This window comes from Cnephaeus nilssonii, assembly GCF_951640355.1.
Source record: "Cnephaeus nilssonii genome assembly, chromosome: 4".
Classification (NCBI taxonomy): Eukaryota; Metazoa; Chordata; class Mammalia; order Chiroptera; family Vespertilionidae; genus Cnephaeus; species Cnephaeus nilssonii.
Genome location: NC_137075.1, coordinates 101,131,041 through 101,156,500, shown reverse-complemented (window position 1 = coordinate 101,156,500; position 25,460 = coordinate 101,131,041). Strand labels below are relative to the sequence as shown.

The 25,460-nt window shown below is 55.4% G+C and overlaps 1 protein-coding gene across 1 annotated transcript in view; it reads right to left on the bottom strand.

The window, feature by feature from the left end:
• ASB2 (ankyrin repeat and SOCS box containing 2) overlaps positions 1-24,495 on the bottom strand; it is a 35,689-nt gene extending 11,194 nt beyond the window's left edge. Inside the window, exons 1-6 of the mRNA XM_079767447.1 lie at positions 24,321-24,495; positions 15,696-15,973; positions 8,011-8,103; positions 4,664-4,830; positions 3,679-3,834; positions 1,055-1,300 (exon numbers count right to left, since the gene is read on the bottom strand). Of these exons, the coding sequence (XP_079623573.1) occupies positions 1,055-1,300; positions 3,679-3,834; positions 4,664-4,830; positions 8,011-8,103; positions 15,696-15,901 (868 nt within the window). The 5' untranslated portion in view covers positions 15,902-15,973; positions 24,321-24,495. The remainder of the gene's footprint in view (positions 1-1,054; positions 1,301-3,678; positions 3,835-4,663; positions 4,831-8,010; positions 8,104-15,695; positions 15,974-24,320) is intronic.
• Positions 24,496-25,460: the final 965 nt, after the last annotated feature.

Sequence of the window (25,460 nt, the reverse complement as noted above, 5' to 3'; positions counted from 1 at the left end):
CCTAACGGCGCGGGCACATGGGAAGTGGATGCTTCTCTGAGGGCCACGCTCGAGGCCCAGTGGGGCGGCCGAGTGCAAAGAACATGCAGGTTGGGATCAGATGGAGGTGGTCAGAATCCAGGCTCTGACCGGGTCCAATCATCTCACCTCTGGCCTAATCTGTCTCTTTACCTACAAAATGGGATGAGGACACGACTATGGAGAAAACCACATCGGCCTAATCTGTGTTCATGCTTAGTACAGTGTCTGACACATAGTAGGTCTTCAACAAATTATCCCAACTCTGCCCCAGGGTCCGGCTTACCTCTGGCCTCTCTGTTGCTAGAGGGAGGGTCACTTCCCAGAGAGAGAGAATAAAAATGAAAAGTGTTCTTGGGGGAGATAAGGATATAATGCTCTTTAACCACAAGGACATCTGCCACAGGCAATATCGTTTTACTTTCTCCATTAAGTGAATCCATTACGGGTACAAAGACCTGACTGAGTTCAAATCCCAGCTCTGCCACTAATTTGCTGGGTGCCTTTGAACAAATCACTTGCCCATGCTGGTCCCTGGTTTCATCGACTACAAAGTGAGGAAGTGATCTAAACGTTGTCTGAGGCCCCCTCTGGCCCCGAAGTGTGACGTGGTGGAAAGAGAAGTGGTTGTGGTATCAGGAGACTAAGAGTCTGGCTGGTTCTCCCTCCAATTTGCTATGTGACTATAGAGAACTCACTTCCCCTTTCCGGGCCTCAGATTCCTCATTTGTAAAACAGGGATGTTGGGCTCGATTAGAGATCGCCAATAGGGGCTGGTGTTCCACTCCACCCCCCGCCCCACCCCCACCCCCACCACCAAGTCTGTGCCTAATTTCAGGCATCACTGGTGGATCTCAACAGGTTTCCCACGGAGCCTAGACACAACCTCAGAACCCTTCTCGACACAGCACTCCGAGAAGATCCTCAGAGTGTGCCCACACGGTGACACCAAAACCTGCCCTTAGAGTGGATCCCTGAGGACCTTCCGAGCTGTACCCCTGGGGGACTCCATAACCCAGGGATCCTCCGCACTCACCGTGCTTGGCCAGGAACCTCAGTGCCTCCAGCTGCCCGCTCTGGGCGGCCACGAACAGGGGGGTGATGCCGTAGGCATTCTTGGATTCCACCTTGGCGCCGCTGCTCACTAGGATCTCCATGACCTCCAGGTCATTGCGAGAAACGGACTCATGCAGAGCTGTCCAGCCTCGGTTGCAGCGGTGGTTGGTGTCCGCGTTGTATTGCACCAGGATCCTCACCGCCTCCACGTTCTTGCGCTCACAGGCTGTGCCGGGGAGAAGCGAGACGGTCAGCAGGGCCCCTGGCAGGACCTGGCCAGCCAAGACGTTATTCGTTTGTTCGTTCGTTCATTCATTTATTCATTCACTCACTCCTCAGCCATTCATTCAACAAATATCCACCAGGTCAGCGCTAAGATTCAGTGTCTGCATAGGACATACAACTAAAAGTAATAGTAATACTAATTAGCATTAATATTTGTTGATGTGCGTATAGCACTGGTTATGTGCCAGGCACTCTGTTCTGAGCACTTTACACGATTAACTAATTTAATGCTCCCACCCATCCTTGAGATATGTAGTGTTATTATCCCTTTTCACAGAGGAGGAAAATGAGGCACAGAGAGGTTAAGTGACTTGTCTGAGGTCACACAGACAGGAAGTGGCAGAACTAGGATTCAAACCCAGGTTGCTGGGTCCAGAAAATCTCTGTCCCCTGGAATGTCCCAGGATGCCTGATCTCATGCCCCTTTCCAGTGTGACCTGCGTCAGCCTTCCACATTGCCAAGGCCCGAGGAGGAGGACAGGCCACATTCCTGCTCAAAACCCCTCCTCAGAGGCTGCTCACTTAATTTGGGATAGAAGTTGTCCCCTGAATACAGTTCATCAAGTCTGTCTTAACCTGCCCCAACCCCCCTTTTAAGCCTCCTCTCCCTAGACCCCGAGTGCACTCTTTGCTCTGGGCGGAGTTGTCACCAGGGAGCCGGGGCACTTGTCCAATGAACTACCCCTGGAAGCTTCTCCGGCTCAGCCAGGGGGCCGGGAGGAGGAATGGGGCTGCCTGTGTAGTGTTTCAGACAGGACCCCAGGCGAAGCGCCCCATCCCTCGGAGCCTTGGCTTCCTCGCCTATAAAGCAGAGGTAACAAAACCTTCCTGAGAAGGTACTGTGGGAGCACTGAGCGAGGTAGTGCATGGAAGGTTCTAGCAGGGTGCTTAGCACATAGTTGTAGCTCATGCAGGACCATGAGCTTCGGCTATAACTCACCCCACATCCTGGGAGCTCTCACCCTGCATCCTAGGACCTCCCGCCCAGCATTCTGGGAGCTCTCTCTGGGACAGCTGAGGGTCCAGGTGATGGCTGTGGTGGCCGAGGGGACCTGGGTTCTGGGGGAGACACTTCCACCGCAGGTCTGCAGAGGACCCGGTCCCCAGCTACCCAAAGTCTGCTGCCTACAGAATGTTCCAGGTGTTGAACACCAGACACCTGGGAGAGGGGGGATTGCTGTAGTTTTTGAGTGTAGAGGCCCTCTCACTTTTGTAAGACCCAAGGTTGATGTAGGCACAAACTAGATGCTTTATAGGGTAGGAGTTCAGAGCATGGAGCTGTCATATACCTTCCTGAGTTTAAATCCCAGGTCTGCCCCTGGCTGTGATCCTGGGTACCTCATTGCAGGTCTCTGTGCCTTAGGCTCTCATCTGTGAAATGGGTATGCTAGCAGTGCCTACCTCATCTATATATATAAAAGCCTAAGCGACTGTCCAACTGGTAGCTATGACACACACTGACCACCAGGGGGCAGATGCTCAACTCAGGAGCTGCCGAGCTGCAGTGACTTGGCAGCTGTGGTTCTCTGCTGACGCAACCCAACCAGAGAGGAGGGAGCTCAATTCTGGGGTGCAGCACCAGAGAACCGCCCTCTCGAAATCTGGGACCCCCTCGGGGGATGTCGGAGAGCTGGTTTAGGCCTAACCCCTTTTAAAATAAAGGTTTGAGCCTCTAGTATATAAATAAAAGGACAGTGCCTGGCATATAGAAAGCTCTCAATACATGTCAGCTGTTAGGATTATTCAGATTTTCACTCTGGGCACTTGCTAGGCTTGCCAATGTCCTTGGATGATGTATTGATTCAGCCACCAGTTTTTGGTTTTCTTAAGCATCCCAGAGGTACACATTCCCTCCCACACCTCTTTGTCTTTGCCTGTGCTTTCCCCTTGCTCGTCCAGCCGGCAGATCCCTCCTGTTCAGGCTCAGCCCAGGTCCACCCTCCTGGGGGTGCCCTTCCCCATGGCAGGGCCCCTGCCCTGTGCTCGCAGGTGCCTTGAGCCACGCTCTTCACCGCCCTTAGCTGACGGTTATGTGAGTCGATGCCCACTGGCCTGGGAGAAGACTCAGGCATGGATGGTTCTTTCCCATTCTGAGCCCTCAGTGCTCCTCGGCCTGCCTCGCCCAGGGGAGGACGTGGGAAACGTTGACCGAACACAAGCACGAATGAGGGAATCAGTGGCCTAAGTCATGCCTCTGAGTGAGGCTGCCCCTTTAAGTAGACCCCATGGGGCCGGGGGCATGCACCTCAGGAGCAACGCGCCCCATCGCCCACCTAGCTTCCGGACTCTTCCTCCGGGAGGCCCACCAGGGGGGCTCACCTTTGTAGAGAGGTGTTTCTCGGGACTTGTTGGAGATGTCGGGCTCGGCCCCGGCCTGCAGCAGGGATTGGAGGCAGTCCAGGTGCCCCCTGCACGTTGCCAGGTAAAGGGCTGTCTCCTCCTGCAGGGTGCGCTGGTCGATGGTTGCTGGGTATGCTGGGGAGGACAGGCTGTGCACTCATCAAAGAGGAAAATACCTGCCTCTCCCCTCCGCCCCCCGCCCCACCCCAGCACAGAGCTGGTCAGAGTTTCCTCCCAATTCCAGGGACAGACTTATGTGGCACCTGCCTAAATTGACCACCCAGCCTGCCTTTGTCACCTTGGCCCTGGGACTCAGTAGTTTTCACAGGGCTGTTTCAGCTTCCCGGTCATATTCGTCCAGCTCAGATGCCACCTCCTCTGGGAAGCCTTCCCTGGTTGAACCTCCTCCTTCTGCGAATGGCCCTGTCCTTCCCTTACAGTCCCAGCGGCCACTGCTGGAAGGTCGGTCTCATGCAGCTGTTTTTGCCCGAGAGTACGGTAGGCTGTCTGGGGTCTGTGCTGCTGCAGGTGTTCCCCACCCACATCTGGCTTGGGGGGAAGCCGAGGCTCAGAGGGGAGGCATGCATGATTCACCCAGGGTCCCACAGCTGTGGGGGACGGCCTTGGCCGGCACAGGCACAGCTGCAGTATTTTCCACACCACATCAACCTCTGGAACATTCTAGAACAAGCTGGCAGTAGCTCTCCCCAAAGCCAAGCCCCCCTCCTTCCTTTTCTAGGAATTAGGCTCTCCTGTCCTGGGAGGTCCAGAGAGGTTGGGTGGGTGAGAGGAGGTCATTGCATTCGGGGACAAGTCATTCTCCCTCCCCCACCTTGGAGACTTGAACTCAGGAGTGCAGCTTGTCACCCAGGCTGTGGGGCAAAGAGCACGAGGCTGTCGGAGGAGGAGCCCTCGCCCTGAGTCCCACTCCCAGGCCCGGCTGCACCCAGAGCGGCGGCCTCACCTCGGTGCAGGGCCTTCAGGCAGCTCAGCTGGCCGTAGTAGGCCGCCTCGTGCAGCGGCAGCCAGCCCTCCTTGTTGGCCTCCGCGAGATTCCGCCCCGCCTGCATCATGGCCTTCAGGGCCTCTTCATCATCTTCCTTGATGGCCTTTAGCACAGGGTCCACGGGCCTGTGAGGACGAGGGATGGGGCCTCCTCAGAACCCGGGCAGACACGGGCTGAGCCAGGCTGCCTCTCTCCCAGGGCGAGAGCAGGGCCTGCTGGTGGCCAGGAGCGGTGCAAGCTGTGGGATCATCTGCCCCTCTTGTCCCTGCTGGTCTGGACAGGTGCTCAGCCCCCTGCAGCCAGCATCCTCTGCAATAAGGAGAATAATCCTAACCCACAGGGGTGTGCCCTGGAAGCTTGGCCCGACCTCGGCCCTGACCTTGGCCCTGACCTTGGCCCCTCCAGATCTCAGCTCCGTCGCAGCTTCCTCAGCCTGCCTGGCCAGGTCAGCCTCTCCCTGCCTCCAGTCATAAGTCCTCATATAACCACTGGCCCTCAATGTTTTCGAATGATTGTTTGACCACTGTCTGTCTCCCCCACTGGACTATGAGCTCCAAGAAGATGGTGACTGTGTCTTTCTTTTATTTCTCATGATTCAATTCCCAGGGCCAAATCAGTGCTGGCCCATAATAGGTGCTAAATAAATATTTGCAGAAAGAAAGAAAGAAAGAAAGAAAGAGAAAGAAAAAGAAAGAAAGAAAGAAAGAAAGAAAGAAAGAAAGAAAGAAAGAAAGAAAGAAAGAGAAAAGAAGGGAGAGAGAGAGAAAGGAAGAAAGAAAGAAAGAAAGAAAGAAAGAAAGAAAGAAAGAAAGAAAGAAAGAAAGAAAGAAAGAAAGAAAGAAAGAAAGGAAGGGAAAGAAAAAAAGAAAGAAAGAAAGAAAGAAAGAAAGAAAGAAAGAAAGAAAGAAAGAAAGAAAGAAAGAAAGAAAGAGAAAGAGGGAAGGGAGGGAGAGAGGAAGGAAAAAAGGAAGAATTCAGAACCAGGGAACCCCAACAATTATTTCACACCTTCATCCCTTCTGTTTCCAAAAAGATAGCCTCTTTTTTTTTTTTTTATCAGAGTTTTGCTTGTTTCTTTGGGAATTTCATTTACATCTTGTTCAAACATGTGTGGCAATGGCCTCCCGGGAGCGTCTGGAGGACACACTGGCCTACAAGGTACGTGTGGGTCCAGATCAAGCCTTGCCAGTGTTCAATCCCCTGTGAGCATCCTGGGGCGTTTCCACAGCTTTAATCTCCAAACGCCCGCCACGCAGGGAAACTACTAGAAATGGTTGAGACATGGCAAGCTCCTCCACTTCCACAGCTGGAAACAGGGGTCCCTTTTAGACAAAGCTCATTGGTGGCTGAAAGAGGATTAGGGGACCCCTCTGTCCCTGTGGTTGTTCGTGGCCGCCTCTAGTGTTACACCAAGACCATGTCCGCCGAGAGAATTGGAGTTTACAGTGCCGGCCTCCGAAGGGATGGAAAACTGACCCCGTGGGCAGTGTTAGCGATGCTCCACCACCTTCCCACACTGACCGAGCACCTTCACCCCTGGGGCCCGATTGCACGTTGAGCAGCTCTGAAACGAAGGCACAGACCCCTCCGAGGGGGACTCTGCACTCAGCAACCCTCTTCTTGCTCCTGACCTTTATCCTCACCCCAGAACATTTAGCAGCTGAAAGACTTACGTTCTAGAAGGGTTAACCAATCTGATTAATCAATCCATTTAAAACTCCGAATGTCAAAAAGAATTCAGGGCTAATACAAATGATAACTTCTCTGCTTGGCTCATTGAAGCCACTCCATTCGTTCGTTCGTTCGTTCATTCATTCATCATGCATGCATTCACAGAGCTCCCTCCCCCCACCCTTGGAGAGTCAGTGAAGACCCTGATGCCTGGGACTCCCAGATTTACTCCTGGGGCACATTCTGCAGACGTGGCCCCACTTCCCAGGTGGAGAAGTGACAGGCCCCACCCCTGTCCGAGGCGGGGATAGGCCCGAGGGTCTCCAGGGCCAGCCCCTCTACCCTCCCACTGCTTCCTCCAGCCGCAGGGACTTCCCCCTGACGCTCAGCCTCTCCGTTAGGTTATTAATAGCTTCGGAGCTCAGATGCCAGTTAAGTTACAGACCCAGCAAGGACGATGGGTAACTGACCAGATAAGCCCTGGAATCCCCATCAGCGCCATCACTGCCACCCTGATGAGTTCCTCTGATGAGCGGCCAGAGCAGCCCCCGTCGTTGTCGGGAAAAGCCCCAGGGGGGTATGTGTCTGTCTCCCTGGAAGGCCTCCTGGGGGCCCTGGCTGAAGTGGAAAGAGGCGGCCGGCTGTTCTTGTGGCCTTGGGGGTGCGCGGCATCCTGAGAACACCCTCAGGGCCCGCCACCAGCCCGGGTGTCCTCCTCTGAGCCCAGCCAGAGTCCCGCCCCGAGGGTGGGAGTGGCCCTGGGGTGTCAGGCCCTCAGAAACCAAGGACCTGAACAGGACCCTGGAGGCCACTCTGCCCTCCAACCTCACAGCGACTCCCGGGCGGTCACGGGAAACCTCGGCAGCAGAGACCAGACCCCGGGTCTCCTCCACAGTCAAGCTCCCACCTGCAGCACCAAGGAAGTGGGGGCTCCAAATGGGCCGGGGAGGGGAGCAGAAGATTGGCCATTGCCTCCTCCCCTCTCCCCAACATAACCGGGCAAGCGAATAGGGTGCCAGCGATGGCCCTTCTTTTGCTTTTAGAGGCGTCTGGGGTCCATGTGGGGAGAGAGAAGCAAACGGTACCGAGCTATTTCCCCCGGACACACCTAGCCCAGCACCCTGGTGCCGGCAAACAGATCCTGCGGTAATCGGTAACTCAATTATTTCTGGATTTTAGCACCTGGCACTTAACTAATAAAGGCAACAAAGCGAAACGAACCCTGCCCCCCGCAGTGATGACCAGGGGTCGGGGGAACTGAGACAGAGGGTGTGGCTGACTTATCAGCTCCGGGCTCCAAACCCCTCTGGGCCTCCGAGGTTCTAGGGCCGGCTCCCCTGCTGGGACCCCAGATTCAGAGCCCCAGCACACAGGGCTCGTCTGGGGCTTTGAGGGGTTCATCACAGTCACAGCCTGGCCATCGCTCGAGGGCAGAGTCTGTGACCACCAAGCCCAGCTCAGCAGGAACACTGGGTCTCAGGGGGACACCCTAGGGAGGGGTGTGCCTGGGAGGTCCCCCCAGAGTGCCCCCCTGCCTGGGGCCTGGCTTCCCACCCCCTCCCCCACCATCCCCAGTTGGGAGAGGAGCCTGGATAGTCGGGGGCGGAGCGGGGGGCAGGCCGGGGGTCACTTACGCCAGCTGGGAGGCCTTGTTGCGGTTGTATTTCTGCATGACCCCCTGGAACAGGCCCAGGTGGGCCGAGCCGCTCTCGGGTGGCGCCGTGGACCTGGAGGGTGCAGGGCAGGAGTGAAAGAGGGAAAAATACTCTGCATATGAGAAGCAGGTCATGGCCAGAGGCAGGTCGGAGGACAGAGGGAGCGCGAGGGGGAGAGACTGACAGACACAGGGCTCTGAACCAAAGCAGATGGCCCGGTCCGCTCCGTGCTGGACACAGCTGCTGTGTCTCGGATTATTTTTGGCCCTTGGAGGAAGCCCTGGGAGATTTAAATGACCATATAAGACAACAATGAGGTTAACCTCACCCCCACTCCTGCGGTCCCCTTCCCCAGCCAACCACACAGGAGGCAGATAGGAAACAAGGTGACATTCTTCGCCAGGGAGGATGTGAGACGTGTCAGCCGCAGGTCCCAGGATGAAAGGGGCTCAGCCTCGGGGCTGGCCAGGCCCGGTTCTAACGGCGTTGGACAAGAGCTTCATGGGGGTGGGGGCAGGGGAGCGAAGCTGAAAGCCGGGCTGGTCGAGGCCTGCGTCCCAGGGTTGGGAACGTCTAGTAGAAAGGTGTCAGCAGCCCGGCCCGGGGTGACTCAGTGGTTGAGCGTCGCCCTATGAACCAGGAGGTCACGGGTTCGATTCCCGGTCAGGGCATGTGCCTGGGTTTCAGGCTTGATCCCCAGTAGGGGACGTGCAGGTGGCAGCCGATCAATGATTCTCTCACATCATTGATGTTTCTCTCTCTCTCTCTCCCTCTCCCTTCCTCTCTGAAATCAATAAAAAATATTTTTAAAAAATAAAGGTTTGAGCAAAAGGATGCCGAGGAAGGTTATAGGGGCCAGGGTTTGGAGTCGGGCCAATGTGTGTTCAAATTCAGGCTCTGGCACTTTCTGGCCGTGTGACCTTGGGCAGGCTGAACTTCGCTGGGCCTTAGTCTCAGGGCCGCTGAGGTCTCAGTGAGTGGACGGTGTGACGTGCTTAGCAGAGGGCCACGCACAGGGGTGCTCCGTCGTGTCCACCATTAATGTTATCATCACTTTGCCTTTCTGAGCCTCCGTTTCCCCACCCCATCCGGCTATTCTGAAGATGGGAGCGGGGAAAGGAGGTGTGGTGTCCACTCCATGAATCCGGTTGGCTGGGTTGTAGTGCGAATGGGACACGTGGCCCATGCTGGCCCTCTTCCCAACAGGTCAGCCCTGATACTGGGAGCACCCCTCTGGGGGGTGCCCTATGGGGTTGGGGAGGACATTGTTACTGGTGACCAGCACCCTGTGGGGCATGGAGGTGCTAGAAACTTGACCCTGAGTAGGACCCATACTTCCAGAACAGGCCAGACTCGACAGACTCTGTGGGTACCTCAGCGAGGCCAGGACACCGTGGGAGGGGTGAGGGATCAGAGAGAGAAGGAAGGACCCCTGATTCCATTGCTCCAGCCCATCGCGGGGGGGATGGCCAGGTCACCCCTTCCTCATCCTCATCACTGATACCACCTTCACCTCCTGCCCCCCCTTCTACTTGTCACCACCTCCTCTCTCCTGGGTACCCACTCCTCATTCGTTAACGCTGGAGGTGGGTGCCAAGATCACGGCCTTTTATGGACGAGGAAACTGGGACTCTGCAAGGTGGGGGGCTGCCCCCCCCCGCACCTCCCCCCCCACACACACACACAGCTGCAGCTGCTGAGGGAGCAGAGCGCTGACACCACCTCCCCCGCCTCTTTGTCCTCTCCGGCTCTAAGGCCACCTGACAGGCCCCGTGGCTTTGAACAAGGCCCTGCCCCTCTTTGTGCCTCAGTTTCCTCCTTTACAAAAGGAGGAGGTAGGACCTGGCCGGCCTGGCTCAGTGGTTGAGCGTCGACCTGTGAACCAGAGGTCATGGTTCGATTCCCCGTCAGGACACATGCCCGGGTTGTGGGCTTGATTTCCAGTGTGGGTCGTGCAGGAGGCAGCCGATCAGTGATTCTCTCTCATCACTGATGTTTCTCTCTCTCCCTCTCCCTTTCTCTCTGAATCAATTTTTAAAATAATGAGGAGGTAGGACCAGGCCAGGGGTTCCTCGCTGCTGTCGTCGCCGTGGCGTCTTTGCTGAGATGAACGCGCGTGGAAAGTCAGCGTGTCAAACAGCTGAGAGACCAATCCACTGGCCCGGAACCCCGGGCTCCGTACTATTACCTGTGCGTAATAGGGAGAGCGCTGGGCAGGCTCTGGTCTCCACACGATCCCGGGGTCCCAGCCGCCCTCGGCCTTGGCCCAGGTGTGGTCTCCCATTTGTTAAATATCATTTGAATTTTATTACAGGTTACTAAGCTCCAAGGCACGGTACCGTGTGCTGTTAATGACAGAAACGCATCAAGCGTCTCCAAGTCTAGCATCTCGCTCTGCTGTTCAGAAGCCTCCGTGCATCCATGAAGCAAGAACCAAACACCACGTGAAGATCCAACCCAGGCAGGTCAGCAGAAACAGACCCAAACGTTCTCCCTCCCAGAGCTGGGATGTTTTCAGCAAGGTGGTAGGCCCTGGCCAAGTCCCAGACTCCACCCCAGGACGAGGCCCTCCCTCTGATGGCGCAGTAACAATGACAGCAACCGTGAGACCGGGAGGCCGGTGCGGGTGGCAGCGAGTCGGCGTGCTGACAGCCCCTGGGCTTGTGCCTCAGGTCCCCGGTCCCGCCACCAGGATGGAGGCAGGGGTGTTGTGCTCTCTCTTCGCGGAGGAGGAAACAGGCAAACCGAATCAGTTCAACAAGAACCTCTCAGTTCCTGCTCGCTCACGCCCCGTACTAGCACCTGGGGGTGCAGACCAACATGGCGCTTCTTTTTTAAAATATGTATTTTTATTGATTTCAGAGACGAAGGGAAAGGGGGAGAGAGCGATAGAAACATCAATGATGAGAGAGAACCTTTGATGGGCTGCCTCCTGCACGCCCCATACTGGGGACCGAACCCGCAACCTGGGGCATGTGCCCTGACCGGGAATCGAACAGGGACCTCCTGGCTCCTAGGTCGATGCTCAACCACTGAGCAACACCAGCTGGGCTAGGGCACTTCTTTTCGTTGATCCTCAGGATGTTCGGGGGCCAGCGGGACGTGAGACAAGGACACACACACACCACCTCAGAGCCGTGGGGGAGGGGCTGGAAAAGGGGCGGGAGGACTTGTTCTGGGAGCCCTGACCTTGTGGTGAACTGGGTGTTAGGGGCAGGCAGGGCGAGCGCTCCGAGCCGTGGGTCTCAGCTCGGCTGGCGGGGGAGCCAGGCCCTGACTGGCTTCGTGCTCTCTCTGCTGAGGCTGCAGCCCACTTCCTGCCCAGGCCCAGAGCAGGGGAACCACGGGCTGACTCATCAGACGTGAGAGGAACCTGGCTGGCGGGATGTGGGCGCAGGTCGTGCCCTCGAAGGGGCCCAGGTAGGGTCCTGTCCTTCGTGTGGGCGGGCAGGGCGGGGGTCAGGAGTGCAGCACCATCACCAGCTCCCCGCTGGCCTGTCCTGGCTTCCGCCTTGGGGAGAGCAGCGAGCGGAGCTGTGATGCCCGCTGGCTTCTCGGCGAATGAGAAGCCTAAGCCGCCCCAGGAGAGGTGTTACCTTGGGCAGCACCTGGCTGAACGCAGGCGGCATGCAGGCACCTCAAAGGGAGGAAGCTCACAAATTCCAGAGCCTGCCCATGCCCACCACGGTGCCCAGACCCTGTGTTTGTCTCTCAGCTGGTCCTCATACCAACCCTATGTCAAGCACAGGTGTCATGCGCACAGTGCCTGGCACACAGTAGGCACTAGATACACGTAAATGAATGAAACGAAACAAAGCCTTTGGAGGGGTCCTATCCCATATGGTAGTCGCAGTGCTGGCTGGCTGCATGCCACCACCTCAGATTCCCGGAGAACCAGCCCCCGCCCTCTCGGGTACAGAGAGGCGGAGCTCACACGGCATTGCCACCTCCATCCCGTTCCCTCGGGTCTTTGGGACCCGCCTGCCTCCCGTGAGCATTCTGTTTCTCCCTCTCCCATTGACCAAGCCATCCTTTCTGGGCTGACCCGAGAGGAATCACAGAGAACAGAATTCCAGTGGCAACATCTGCCTTCCCACACACGCATAGCCGAGACCAGTTGAGCGCTTGCTATGTGCCAAGCCTTATGACAGGCACATGGCACAAAGCACCTCCTTTCACCCTCGAGTCCACTTTGTGCAGGAGATGCAATTGGCTCCCTTTTGCAGATGAGGAAACTGAGGCTTAAAGAAGTTTGCTTCCTCTACCCTGCTTGGTGAACTCCTATTCATCCTGCAAAGCCCACCTCCTTGACTAAGTGAAAAGACCCTTTCTGCGTCCCTCTGACACTGAGACAAGCCCCATTGCTACACCTTTCCTGTTGGGTCATCAGGTACTTCTGTGCCTTTTATACTCATTAGACTTCAAGCTTGGACAGGGCAGGGACCGGGCCCGATTCACATCCAGGGCCAGGAAGCTGGCACATCAGAAGTGCACCATGAGTGTGGATGGACTGACTGAATTGTTCACAGTGTGTGCACATCAGCCCAAGCAAGTTCCTGCTTCATGCTTTCCTCCTTTGTCTTCTCAGAAATGTCACCTTAAATAAAATGCAGAAGTTCAAAGACTGAAGACCCAGCTTCCTGGTCTCACTCTGACTGGTCCACCATAGTAACCTTGGGCCCCCTGTTTTGTTCCTCTCTGGCCAGCAGTGCAGGAACCCTACTTCTCTATGGGATGGGAAGTTGGGCCCACCTTTCAGGGAGCCCTCAGACGGCCAAGGCTTGGAAGATGATTAGCAAAGAAAAAAACTCAGACACAGACCACAGTATGGTGATTACCAGAGGGAAAGGGGGTAGGGAGAGGTAGGGGAGGGTAAAGGGGCATAAATGGTGATGGAAACACACTTGACTTGGGGTAGTGAACACACAATACAATATATAGATGATGTATTATAGAATTATACACCTGAAACTTACATAATTTTATTAACTAACTAGAGGCTCGGTGCATGAAAATTCATGCACTGGAGCGGGGTCCCTTAGCCCAGCCTGCCCCCTCTCACAATCCAGGAGCCCTCAGAAGCGGGAGACAACCCAGCAATCAGGGGAAGGCGACGCCCCAATCACACCTCTGCTGCTGCCACTGCCGGCAGCGCAAGCCTCGGCTGGCCCTGGTTACCTGAGCCTTGGGTGGCCCTGGGCGGCTGGGGGGCTGAGGGGACTGGGGGACTCCAGAGGCAGACATGTGAGCAGCCAGACCCACCTGGGGACGGGCCCGGCCGTGCTGTGTGCCTGCTGCCCCAGTGGGGCTGAGGGGATTGGGCGCCACCATCTTGTAGCTGTGGGTGCCACCATTTTGAGGTGTGGCAGTCAATTAGCATATTCCTTCCTTATTGGCTGTGGGTGCTGCCATATTTGTGATGTTGTGATGGTCAATTAGCATATTCCCTATTTATTAGGTAGGCTGTCACCCCAATAATTTCAATAAAAAATTTTTTTCTGGCCCTGACTGGTTTGGCTCAGTGGATAGAGCATTGGCCTGCAGACTGAAAAGTCCCAGGTTCAATTCCAGTCAAGGGCATGTGCCTTGGTTTCGGGTACATCCCCAGTAGGGGGTGTGCAGGAGGCAGCTGGTCGATGTTTCTCTCTCATTGATGTTTCTAACTCTCTATCCCTCTCCTTTCCTCTCTGTAAAAAAAATCAATAAAATATATATTTTTAAAAAATTTTCTGGGGGGAGAGTGACAAGATGCAGGGCTGAATTCTTCTCCCCGACGTTACTTGTGCCTGGATCGTCAGTGAGGACCACATGACCTTGGATAAGTCAGTTTACTTCTCTCTGAGAGCCTTTTTCTCAGGAGGCTGGGTAAGTGGTTACGCTGGCCTCACAAGTGTGTCTCCACTTCTTTCTCCACTGGAGGAAGGAGGAGGCCAGAGTCTGGACGCAGGCCTCCCGGGTGGGGCTCCCACGCTGGGAGAAGGCTGCGAGGCCCGGGATGCTGGCTTGTGCTGAAGGCTCCGTGGGAGGAAGGCTGCTCTTCTATCTGATCCCTCCTGAGAGAGAGGAAGCTGTGGTCTGACTTACGCTGAACTAACTGGCCAGGACAGGAACCAGAGTGGCCTAGAGCATGAGGCACCCCGAGTTCTTGGCTCTGAGCTTCTGTTTTTCAGGTTGTGTCCCCAGATGGAGTGTCCTCGGGGGCAGCTCCATAACCTGGAGCCTCGCAGCTGCCCAAGGAGGCTGCCTGCCTTCCCCTGTAGAAGGGACTCCCTGGTGACAGACATCCCGGGCCTTAGCCCAGCCTGTCTAGCAGAGATGGTCCAGCCTGGGCAAGGGCCAGAGTCGCACCATCACCTACCTTCATCCCTATCAGCTGGGGCTGGACACCGGGGAAAGTCTGTTTATTGTTGTCGCTATTATTATTCGAAAAGGAGACTGTGTTTCAGAAAGGTTAGGTGACTTGCCCAGGGCCACATAGGGAGTCAGCTAGCTGCTGGAGACAATGAGATCTGAGGCCCGGGCCCAAGATAACACAGTTATAGCAGCCATCCCCATCCCCGTCAGCCACTTCCCAACACACACTCGACTTGGACTCCTGGGGAGCAGAACATCTTTTAAATTTATGTGTTTCTTTTCTAAAAGCATCTGAGGTCCAGTGCTTCATCATGTTCCCGGCTCCCACCCCCTACCAAGACGGTGTCCTGTCCGGCCGCCACTGGCCACAGGGGCTAGTGAGCCCCGGAGATGTGGGAGTCTGAGTCGAGATGCACTGTGAGTGCAAAAGACACCGGATTCCAAAGACTTACTGTGAGAAAACAAGAATGTACACATCTTTTCTGTGGTTTTTTATATTGATGATGTGGAAATGATAATATTTCAGGCATAAGTTAATTTCACCTGTTTCTCTCTACTTTTTAATGTGGCTCTTGGGACATTCAAAATGGTGCATGTGGAGTCCAGCTGGCGTGGCTTGGTGGTTGAGCGTTGACCTGTGAACTAGGAGGTCACGGTTCAATTCCCGGTCAGGGCACCCAGTGTGGGGCGTGCAGGAGGCAGCCGGTCAATGATTCTCTCTCATCATTGATGTTTCTATCTCTCTCTCCCTCTCCCTTCCTCTCTGAAATATATATATATACTTTTAAAAACCACAAAAAAAATAGTGTATGTGGAATTGCAACTGTGGCCTGTCTCATACCTCGGGGTGGCATGGTGCTGCTCTAGCCGGTCCTGCTGCTGGGAGGGTGGGGTCATGCTGAGACGGGGGTGCCGGAGCAAGGAGGCAGGATCGCCTTGCTGGGGAGATGTCATTTGCGTATCAGACAAGTTTTCCCAGGGAGACTGCACAGATGGGGTTGGGAGCTCTGGGCAGACGCGGTTGTCCATCTACTGCATTCAAATATGCGGTCAGCAGTGCAAGGCCCGGCCACAGCCCCGTCCCTGCAACCCCATCTACTCGCTGTGTGGTCTGAGACTAGTTCCTCAGCCTTGCGCTTCAGTTTCTTCATCTGCAAAATGGGAATCTAGCACAGAGCCTCCTAGAAGGTTCTTAAGAGGGTTAAATGAGGCAAGAGCTCAGATAATAAATGTAAATAATTTCGGATTTGGATTAATAGCACTTGGGACCGGCACCTTATGAACGGCCCAGTTGGCCTCTCCTGGCTTACCTGGTCCATGGGTAGAAATGGGCAGGTTGGCGGTTGGCACGTGTGGACAGGGAGGCCTCAGTAGTGGTTGGGCCCCGCGTCTTGTCAGCCAGACTCTGCTCAATGGCCATCTGGACCAGCTCCTCCTCGCTCAGGCTGCTGTACAGGCTGTACTCCTCGTTCCCGATGGCACGCTGGGTGCCCGGAGCACTGATCTCCGTGGCCATCTCTCGCACCTCTCACCCCGGCCTCCAGAGGAGACACTTGGTGGGGAGGAGGAAGCAGCAAACCAGAAAACCCTGTGAGGAGACCAAAACATCCTGGTCACTAACAATTTTGCAGAATATCTATGTTTACCCACTGGGAAGTCTCTGCTATCTTCTGGCATCCACGAATCTATGAGCCATACCCCCCATGCATCAGTCTGTCCACCCACCCACTCATTTATCCATCCACCCTCCCATCTGTCCACGTATCCATCCATTTATCCAATGACCTAATCAGCCATCCACCCAACCATTCATGCTCCTATCCATCTACTCATCTATCTATCCATCCAGTCATATCCATCCCTCCATTATCCACCCCCTGATCATTCTGTCTGTCCACCTACTCATCCTTTCTCCATCCCTCCTCTCATCCATCCAATTACACATCTATCTCTCACCAACCATCCACTCATCCACCATTCAGTCTTCTATTCCAGACAGCCTGTCTCTATGAATGCACGCTGAGGGATTACTTATTGAGCACCTACTCTGTGTCAGGCACTCATCTAAGCATCGGTGATACAACGATGATGCCACCGGATAAAAATCCCTGTCCTCACGAATGTTCACAAGTGCTCACATTCCTTCCTTCCTTCCAATTACCCAACAACATCTTATCCCGGCATTTTTCCATTTCTCGGCACTGCATGCTAGGGCTCATACATAAGCCTGTTACTTAAAATCTCGTGATCTAATTAAAATCAATTGTTTTTTTAAAAAAAAATTGTTGTGTTAATTCCAGGGACTCTCTTTTTAAAAAAAAACAAAAACAAACAAACAAAAAGCCCACACATGCCTCGAGGAAAAATGAACACTGGTTGAGACAAACGGCTTTTAGGAAATAAAGTAAAATTCATTAAGCCTGATTTTCGTTTTGACTGGCTGACAGGCAGCGTGACCGTAGGTCAATGGTTCTGAGCCCTGGCTGAACATCAGAATCACATGAGGTCTTTTAAAAAATATCCAAAATACTAGTGCTATAATTTGGTTTGCCTGGCAAATGCTCACCCCTCTCCCTGGAGGCAGAGTATCCCCTCTCCTCTCCCCGTTGAGACTGGGCTTGGCCATGAACTTGCTCTGGCCAGTGAATGTTGGTGGACGTGATAAAGCAGCCACTTGACTCGTGCTTGTGCTGTAGGGCTTGCTCTTCTGCCATCGCCCGGAGAAGAGCTCCCCCTGGAGGCACTGCCCTGAGCTGGGCCCCAGAGTGAACACACCTGGGGCAGCCTGAGCCAGCCTGCACCGAGGAGCCCCGAGCGAAACGGCAGGGCCTGCACCTGAAGCCGAGCAGCCCAGCCTGGGCGGCTTAGATCCGCCTGTGTGCAGTGGACTTGCAGCCCCGGAGATGAGAATAAATGTTTGGTTGGGTGCTTTGTATGCAGCATTCTTGTGGCTCTGGGTTAAAGCAAGCATTTGATGGGGGCCCTCCAGGCCCTCGCCCCAAGACGGTTGTTGGCCCTGATATGGGCTGATCATAGGCCTATGGACAGCACTCAGCTGCGTGCCTTTCCCTGCCCAGATGCTCTGGGAGGTGACGGCAGCAGGTGATGGTCACCTGGAGCAGCCAGTCGCCTGCAGACAATTCCAGACTTGCCAGACCCTACCCCGGGTTTCGAATGGTATTCAGATCTTTTCCATTTGTCAGTTATTTCATGGCATTGCCCCGACAGCAGCCCTAGATGGAAAGAGTGGTTTTTGTTGAATTAACTGGGATTAGTTCTGCAAACTTCCACTCCTTCCATGAGACTTGATGCTCCCATTTTACAGATGAGGCGATGAAGGTTCAGGGAAGGGAAGGGGAGGGTTTGCACAGAAAGCTGGAAAGATGGGATTTGGAGCCCAGTTTTCCAAACTCAAATCCACTGCTCCTTCTGGGAACTCCAAGAACACTGATCCGGGTAACTGGCACACACCTGGGGCACACACGTGGGATCTGAGCAGGCGGGGTAATATTGCCATCCTCATCCAGCCTGAGCATCTGGCCTACACCTGTGCCCATACAGATGGACGAGGTGGGGTCGACCTTGAAGGGACTTGAGGGCGAGGACTCTGCCTTTGAGAGGGCGAACTCCCCTACCCCTCGGTGGGCTTGGCCAGCGCTTGCTTTCCCCACTGCGACCCTCCGTTTCTGAGGATCTTGGGGTAAGTGCCTCATCTTTAGAATCCTGATGTGCAGAGTGGAGACACCAGTAGAAGCTGTTATTACAGGGTTTGTGGGAGAATCAGAAGGGCTCAGTGTGCACAGGCTTAGTGCTGGGCCTCACGTGAAGCCAGGCTGCTTCAGGAGGGGGCTCCCCATCGCCGGGACTATGCAATCACAGGCTGGGATGTCTGCCAGGGACCCGGGGGCCTCTCCCTGAGAGCAGTGGGCCAGTTCGGCCTCAGCAGAAGCAGGCAGTTCGGAAGTAGCCTGTGGGGTCAGCTTGACCGGGTTCGAATCACAGCCTTACCATGTATTAGCCCTGTGACCTCTTAGAATCTTAGTTTCTCCATCTGTAAAATGGGCACAATGAGAGTACCTATGTCATGGCAGGGTGAGGGTGGGGCTGGGTCAGAGGTGCTGCCTTCCTCCTCTTGTGGCCTCAGTTTCCCCTCGTCTTCATGCTGCCCAGCTTGATTTCTGAGGCCTCTGCCTGGGGCTGGGCCAAGTTCCAGGCCTGCGTCCTGGAGAGAGGCCAGCAGTCTCAAGGGACCCTCTGGACGGCTAGTTGCAACAAAAAATAGCCGTTCCCAGGGAAAGGCTTTGCCCCTTCAAGGCCTGCTGAGGGAGCGGTGCTCCAGGCGGCCAGTCCACAGCCAGCTTGCACCAAGCAAAACGGGGGCCACCTCTTTTGCCTCCTTCAGAGCACCCCAACCAATGGCTCCAGGAGAGCCCCACCTGTCCCAGGTGGCCTCTGCAAAACGGGGGTAACAGGGCTGTGACAGGGTTCCCTGAGTTAACGCCCAAAAACACTCAGAGCAGTGCTCTTTTAAGTCGGGCCTCAGTCTCTACATCTGTGAGATGGGCACAGAAACATGGGCCCTGGCAGAGCTGTGGTGGAGATTAAATAACAGCATTTGAAAAAGTGGTCCTTCCTGCCCCCAGTTCCTTCCCCTCCCCACACATCCAGGCTCACTGACCGCCAGGGAACTGGTAGTGGGGCCTGGTACCGGGGAGGTGGGAACGCTGTGACGGTTTGGAGGCTGCAATGGGAAGAGTGGCTCCCTGGGCGTCTTATAAAAAATGGCGGGGGAGGGGAGGTATGGAACATGGCTGGGAGGGCGGGGGCAAGAAGGGACTGGCAGCCATCCTCCAGACCCCGAGCTCCCCCTCAGCCAGGGACTTGGGTCAGGAGTGAGTCTGGGTCACTCCTGCAAGTCGACCGCACACAGGCTGATCTAAGCCATCCTTCCCCTCCTTAGGCTGTTTATAGATGGAGCCAATACCGCTGCTCACCTCTCTTCCCTTCCCTCCCCTTCCCCTCCCTTCCCTTCCCTTCCCTTCCCTTCCCTCCCCTTCCCTTCCCTGCCTCGTCACCTGGCCAGTCATCCTTCCAGACGCAGTTCATGCATCTCCTCCACCAGGAAGCCCTCCTGATTTGATGGCTGAGGCATCCTGAGATGCCTCCAAGGGCACCACTCACATTCTGTTGCTCTAACTGCCTGCTATGGGCCTGTCTCCCTACAGAATCATGAAACTTCTGAGGCGCCGTTTATATAAAATTATCTATCATCTATCTATCTATCTGCCTATCCCCAAAGTTTCAGGGCTTCCAAACATCACACGACCCTTACTCGAAGGCAGTCCTAACAACTGGCGCTTGGGCTCGCCTGGGGTACACGAGGAAGTGGGGCATTAGCCTGGGTGGGTCCTTGGCCCTTGAAATGCCCAGTAAGTTCATAACGAAGCTCATCTTTCTGATCTGCTGCCCCCTCCCCTTTCCAGAAGGGCCCTGCGAACTCTGAGGTAGCACTTCTAGCTGGAGGGCTCGTGGGAGTAACCACTCAAGTGCTCGCTCCCTCCCTGATCCTATTGCTTTCAAACCTAAACCACAAATACAGCGGGTGCTCGTGGGTCCCTGCAACTGTTTCTGGCCACGTTCATGAAATGCACCGTTTGACCTTCTCCGTTCCCTGGGGTGGGCATGGGGGTAAGCTTCTTCCCATTGGCCAGATGGGGAGACTGAGGCCCAGATTGTAAGGGGCAGAGTGGATCGAGTCAGGCCTGCCTGCCCCTCTTTTCGTCAGACCCTCTGACAGTGAGAATTGGGCAGTGGCCAATTCTCTGGAAGCTGCTGCCCAGCCCTGGGAGAGTGGAGTCCAGGCCACCTCGTTTGACCCCCACAAAGGGGCCGGTCAAAGCCGCAGGTGGGCCTTCGCCATGGGGCGGTGCTGGCAGGCCTCGCTGCTGGTGTCCGGGGCTTCGCAGCTGCTGGGAGTTTAAGCCTATTGTCCAGACTCTAAAGATGCTGAGAGCTCCTCCCCGCATCACTAATCCCAGACTTTGATGCTGGTGAAAGCTCTGGCTCCCCAGGCGCCAGGACCTAGGCCTCCGGGCTTGGGCCAGGGTTGCTGATGTTCCCAGGGAATCTGCTCAGGGCTGCAGGCCTCAGCTGACCCCACCACACCCAGGCTCTTCTCCCTGGTGGCTGGAGGGGACGCCGAGGCCCAGAGAAGGTGCATGACCGGCCCAAGGTCACCCAGGTGGGAGGTGCTGGCCAGTGATTTGAACCTGTCAAAGCTGGCTTTGCTCCCACTCCCACGCCCCCAGACACTCTGTGCCCGTGGAGATGGTGGGGGCGGGGGGTGGGGGGCTGAGAAGGGGGGTGTGTGTCGATCTAAGGCTCCATCTGAAATGGAGGTGCCATGAGTACCAGCTAAGAAAAGCCTCAAAGAATGTCACCTTTCCATTTTATTTCTTTGGGACCCAAGCTGTTGAGTCTGCAGGTCCCTGGGCCACCTTCGCCTTCGCCTCCCAAGTGGAGGACACTTCTCTCCCGCCGGGCCCTGAGGGTCTGGCCCCGCACAGCCGCCCCTCCCGCGCCTCTCCTGGCCCATCTCCTGCCCTCCTGCAGCTCCAGGCCCATCAGTGGGGGCCGGCCACACGCAGGTCTGGACCCAGGATTGCAGGCCCCTGACCCAGCTTCTGCCCAGGGCTCAGGGGGAGCCAGGCTCTGCCATCTGTGCCAACGGCCTGGATGGATGAGGCGTGGCGGGGCCTGCCAGTCCAGCCTGCGCTTCCAACAGCGCTGCCCCGCCCTCCACAGCCCAAGGGCAGCTTGCCCAGCCCTGTTCTGGGCACCAGGAGAACAGGGCCCCTCACCGAGGCCCCTGAGCCGCAGAGGGTTCTGGAAGCTCCAGTCCCAGGCTGCAGGCAGAGTGGGAAGGCTCAGGGGGGCGGGCAGGTAGGGGTGCCCTCCCAAGACTGCTCCCCCACTCCCTCCCCTGGGGCCCAACCACAGGGCTGGCTACAAATCTTTTCATCGGGATCACAGCAAAGTCATCTAAGATCTTTCTCCTTTCTCCCCCCCCCCTGCCCCCCGCCTTTCCTGCCTTTATTTAGACAGGTTGAGAACCGCTAGCAGGGTCGCCTAAGACCATCGGAAAACACAGATTTTACATTACGATTCATAACAGTAGCAAAATTACAGTTATGAAGTAGCAACGAAAATAATTTTATGGTTGGGGGTCACCACAACATGAGGAACCGTATTAAAGGGTCGCGGCATGAGGAAGGTTGAGAACCACGTTTAGATCATTTCCTTCCTCTCTCTGCTTTCCTGATCTTCCCTGTCTTTCCCACCCCTCCTTTAGGTGTCCTCTTCTTTAGAAAGTTCAGGCAGGTAAGGAGCCACTTTACTTTTCCATCACCACCCTCAACCCCCCTACAGTCCCCTCGACCGCAAGGCTCTTAGCAACTTCCCTTACGTTCCTGGGCGTTAGTTAGTCCAAGAGCAGGTGCTCAGGGGGAGAAGGCACAGTGCAAACCAGTCCTGTGACCGCTGCCTCCTCCAGGCAGCCTGGAGCGGAAGGAGATTTCGGTGCCTCCTCTGGGAAGGCTCTCTTGGGTCTGGCCTGTCCTTGCTATACAGGCATCGTATGACCCCTGCCTGCGCCAGGGACAGGTCCTTTTACTGCTGTGTCAGCCCCCTGGGCGGCTGCAGGAGGCCAGGGCTTGGAAGGTGGGCACTGGAGGCTGATAGACCAAGAGGCCAGGATTGGATTCCCAGCACCAGCACCTCCTCGCGGTCTGGCTTTACACAAGACCCTTAACCTCCCGGAACCTCAGTTTCCACATCTGGAAAATGGGAGCGGCAATCACCTCTCACTCACAATGCCCTTGAGAAGAGTCACTGAGAAAAATGGCCACAAGCACGGGACTCAGTGCCTGGCTCACAGCAAGTGCCCGGCGAGTGCTCACGGGTGTTCATTGTGTTGTTATCCACTATGAGGTCTCCAGGGGTGGGTTATATGGGGGGAGGAGGACGAGGATACCCCCTCCCCGCGAGGCACTCAAAGCATCATGAGTTAGAGGTAATTGTCACTCCCATTTTCCAGATGTGGAAGCTGAGGTTTGGAGAGGGTGAGGGTGTTACGTAAAGCCAGACAGCGAGGAGGTGCTGAAGCTGGGAATCAAATTCTGTTTGTGCAAGAATGGATGATGCAAACTAGCGTGGTGCCAGGTGGAGGCCTCTGCCAGCTCCTCAGGGCGGGGTGCTGTAAGCAGGCCTGCCACCAGCTGTCCGGACCCATCGGCTGTTTTGGAAGTGATTGGAGCCTCTGCCCCCAGCAGCCTGCCCAGGCCTCTGGTGGCAAAGGTCAGGGCTGTGGCCGGTGTGCTGGCCCGGCTGGCTCTGCCGGAACCCCTGTGCACTCCTCCGGCCCCAACCTCATGCACGAGCTTTCCCTTCATTGAGCTACTCTCTGCCCCGTGCAGGGGGGAGGGCGGGGCGCGGCCCCTGCCCAGCCTCAGGTCTCCATCATCTACCTGTCCACCCTCAGTCGCCGCCTCCCCGCCTCCTCATTCCAGTCCATTCCCTTGACTTCCTGAGGTCAGATCCCGCCTGCTCCTCCTCTGCTCAGAAGCAATTAGAATGTGTTCCAGCTGAAACCGGTTTGGCTCAGTGGATAGAGCGTCGGTCTGCGAACTGAAAGGTCCCGGGTTCGATTCCGGTCAAGGGCATGTACATTGGTTGCGGGCACATCCCTGGTGGGGGGTGTGCAGGAGGCAGCTGGTCGATGTTTCTCTCTCATCGATGTTTCTAGCTCTCTATCCCTCTTCCTTCCTCTCTGTAAAAAAATCAATAAAATATATTTTAAAAAAAAGAATGTGTTCCATCTTCTTTTTCAAAATATGTTTTTATTGATTTTTAGAGGAAGGGAGAGATAGAAACATCAATGAGAGAAACATCATTGATTGGCTGCCTCCTGTACGCCTCCCACTGGGGATCTAGCCCGCAACCTGGGCATGTGCCCTGACTGGGAATCCAACCAGTGACCGGTTCATGGGTCGACAGTCAACCACTGAGCCACACCGGCTGGGCTGTTCCATCTTCTTGACGGACCTGGTGGGATCTGCATCTGCCTCCAGCTCCCCCTCCCAGCTGCACCCCGACTTCTGACCTCCATGGCCTTTGCCGTAGCCACACTGCACTATCCACAGGCGCCCAGACCCACCGGGACTTGTCTGCCTTTGCCAAACTGTCCCTCCACCTGGAGGTCCCTCTCTCCACCCCTCTGTCCGATGCCATCCCACCCATCCTTTCAAAGACCACCTCCTCATTGAATGTGTCCTCATGCTCACACACACACACACACACACACACACACACACACACAGTATTCCTGCATCTCTGCATTCCCACAGAACATTTCTCGTTCTTTACCTTGAGCCCTAGTTTTTGTTTCCAAATTCTATTTCCTCTCCTAAACCCCAGGCCATTGCAGGCCCAGCTTCCTGGCACCCTGGCTGCTATTGCCCCACAATACTGGGCACACATAGACACTCCATAAAATCGATGCCCCCCTGCATGAAAATATCTTTTCACCCGAAATAAAAGCATTTCTGAAAGCCACTTGTCTGACACTGATTGCCCAAGGCCTGCAAACCAACAATAGCACCATTGATAACTCCTTTCGCATTTCCATTTTTAGAAGTGCACCACAGACGGATATTCTGAGCGAGATCCTCCATAAGAATGGATCAGCACATGCAGGCGGCTGCTTCTCTGTCCCCCAGATCCGAAATGAAAGTCACTGGCATGCTTCATAACCCAAGAAAAAACAGGAGAGAGAGGGGGGAGATGCAAGAAAGTAGCGTGGCTAGAGGAGGTTCCCAACAAGCCAGCCAAACACCCTCGCTCGAGGTGTGCATGAGAAAGGGGAAAGCATGCATTACCTGTTAGGCTCTGCCTCAGGGGGCGCTCAGGGGGGATACAAAGATTCTCTTGCGAGTGTCTTAGTTCAGCACATGCTCCCTGCACGCTCCTCTGCCCTGGCCCTGAGCGTCTGGCTGCTCTGCCTGGCAGCTCTGAAACGCTGTCCTTTAAGCAGGGAGTTTATTTCGGGCCCACCGCATGACCAATGATGGCAAGCCAAACTATAAGATGTTATGAAGCTCAGATTTCCTGTTTGGAGATCGCACGGGGGAGGCTGTGGTCCTGCCTTCAGCTCCTCCAGGGCGCATCAGCTGCGGACTTGACTTCGGAGAGCATCTCAGAGCGTGGGCCCTCACGTGACGTCATCATCTGTGATCCTTGGCATGGAGGCCATATATGGGTATGTTTCTGGAACTGCCCCGGAGGGAGCGAGAGGGGAGAGGGGAGCAGAGGATCAGACATGGAGATGCAGGAAAAGAGAATGGAGAGAGAACTGGGAGATAAAGAGACAAGAGCAAGGGAGACAGGAAGGGTGGGAGAGGGGAGAAGAGGAAAGAGGATGGAGAAAAAGAGGAAACGTGAAGAGAGATGATGGAAGAAAGGAAGGGGAATTGGGTGGGAATGAGAGAGGATAAGGAATGAATGGAGAGAAGGAAAGAGAATTATTTTTAAAAAAAAAACACAGGAAGAGAAAGGAAGAAAGAAATTGTGACCATTTAAGAGATGAAAGGGGGGAGAGAAAATAAAGTAAAAGAAAGAGAAAAAGGAACAAGAAAAAGCATGAATTGAAAGAAAGAGAGAGGGAGAGGGAGAGTTGGGGGAGAGGGAGGCGAATGGGAAAGGAGGGAGGGAGGGAAGTGAAATAAAAGGAAGTGGGGGAGACGGGGAGGGTGGAGAAGAGAGAGAAAGAAGGGAGACTGAGAGCTACTTAGAGAGGAAAGGGGGAATGGAGGGAAGGCTGGAAGGAAGATGGGCAGAATGAGAGAGAAGGAGTGAGGGAGACGAGGATGAAGGGATTCAGTGTAAATGGCCTTGGCAGAAATCGCCGGGGGGAGGAGGGGGTAGCAAACAGCAGAGGCTGACATTTGCAGGTTCCAGGGTTCCAGCCCCTGGAGGCTGTGCAATGAGGCTGGAGCCACAAAGGACAGGGGAATAAACCA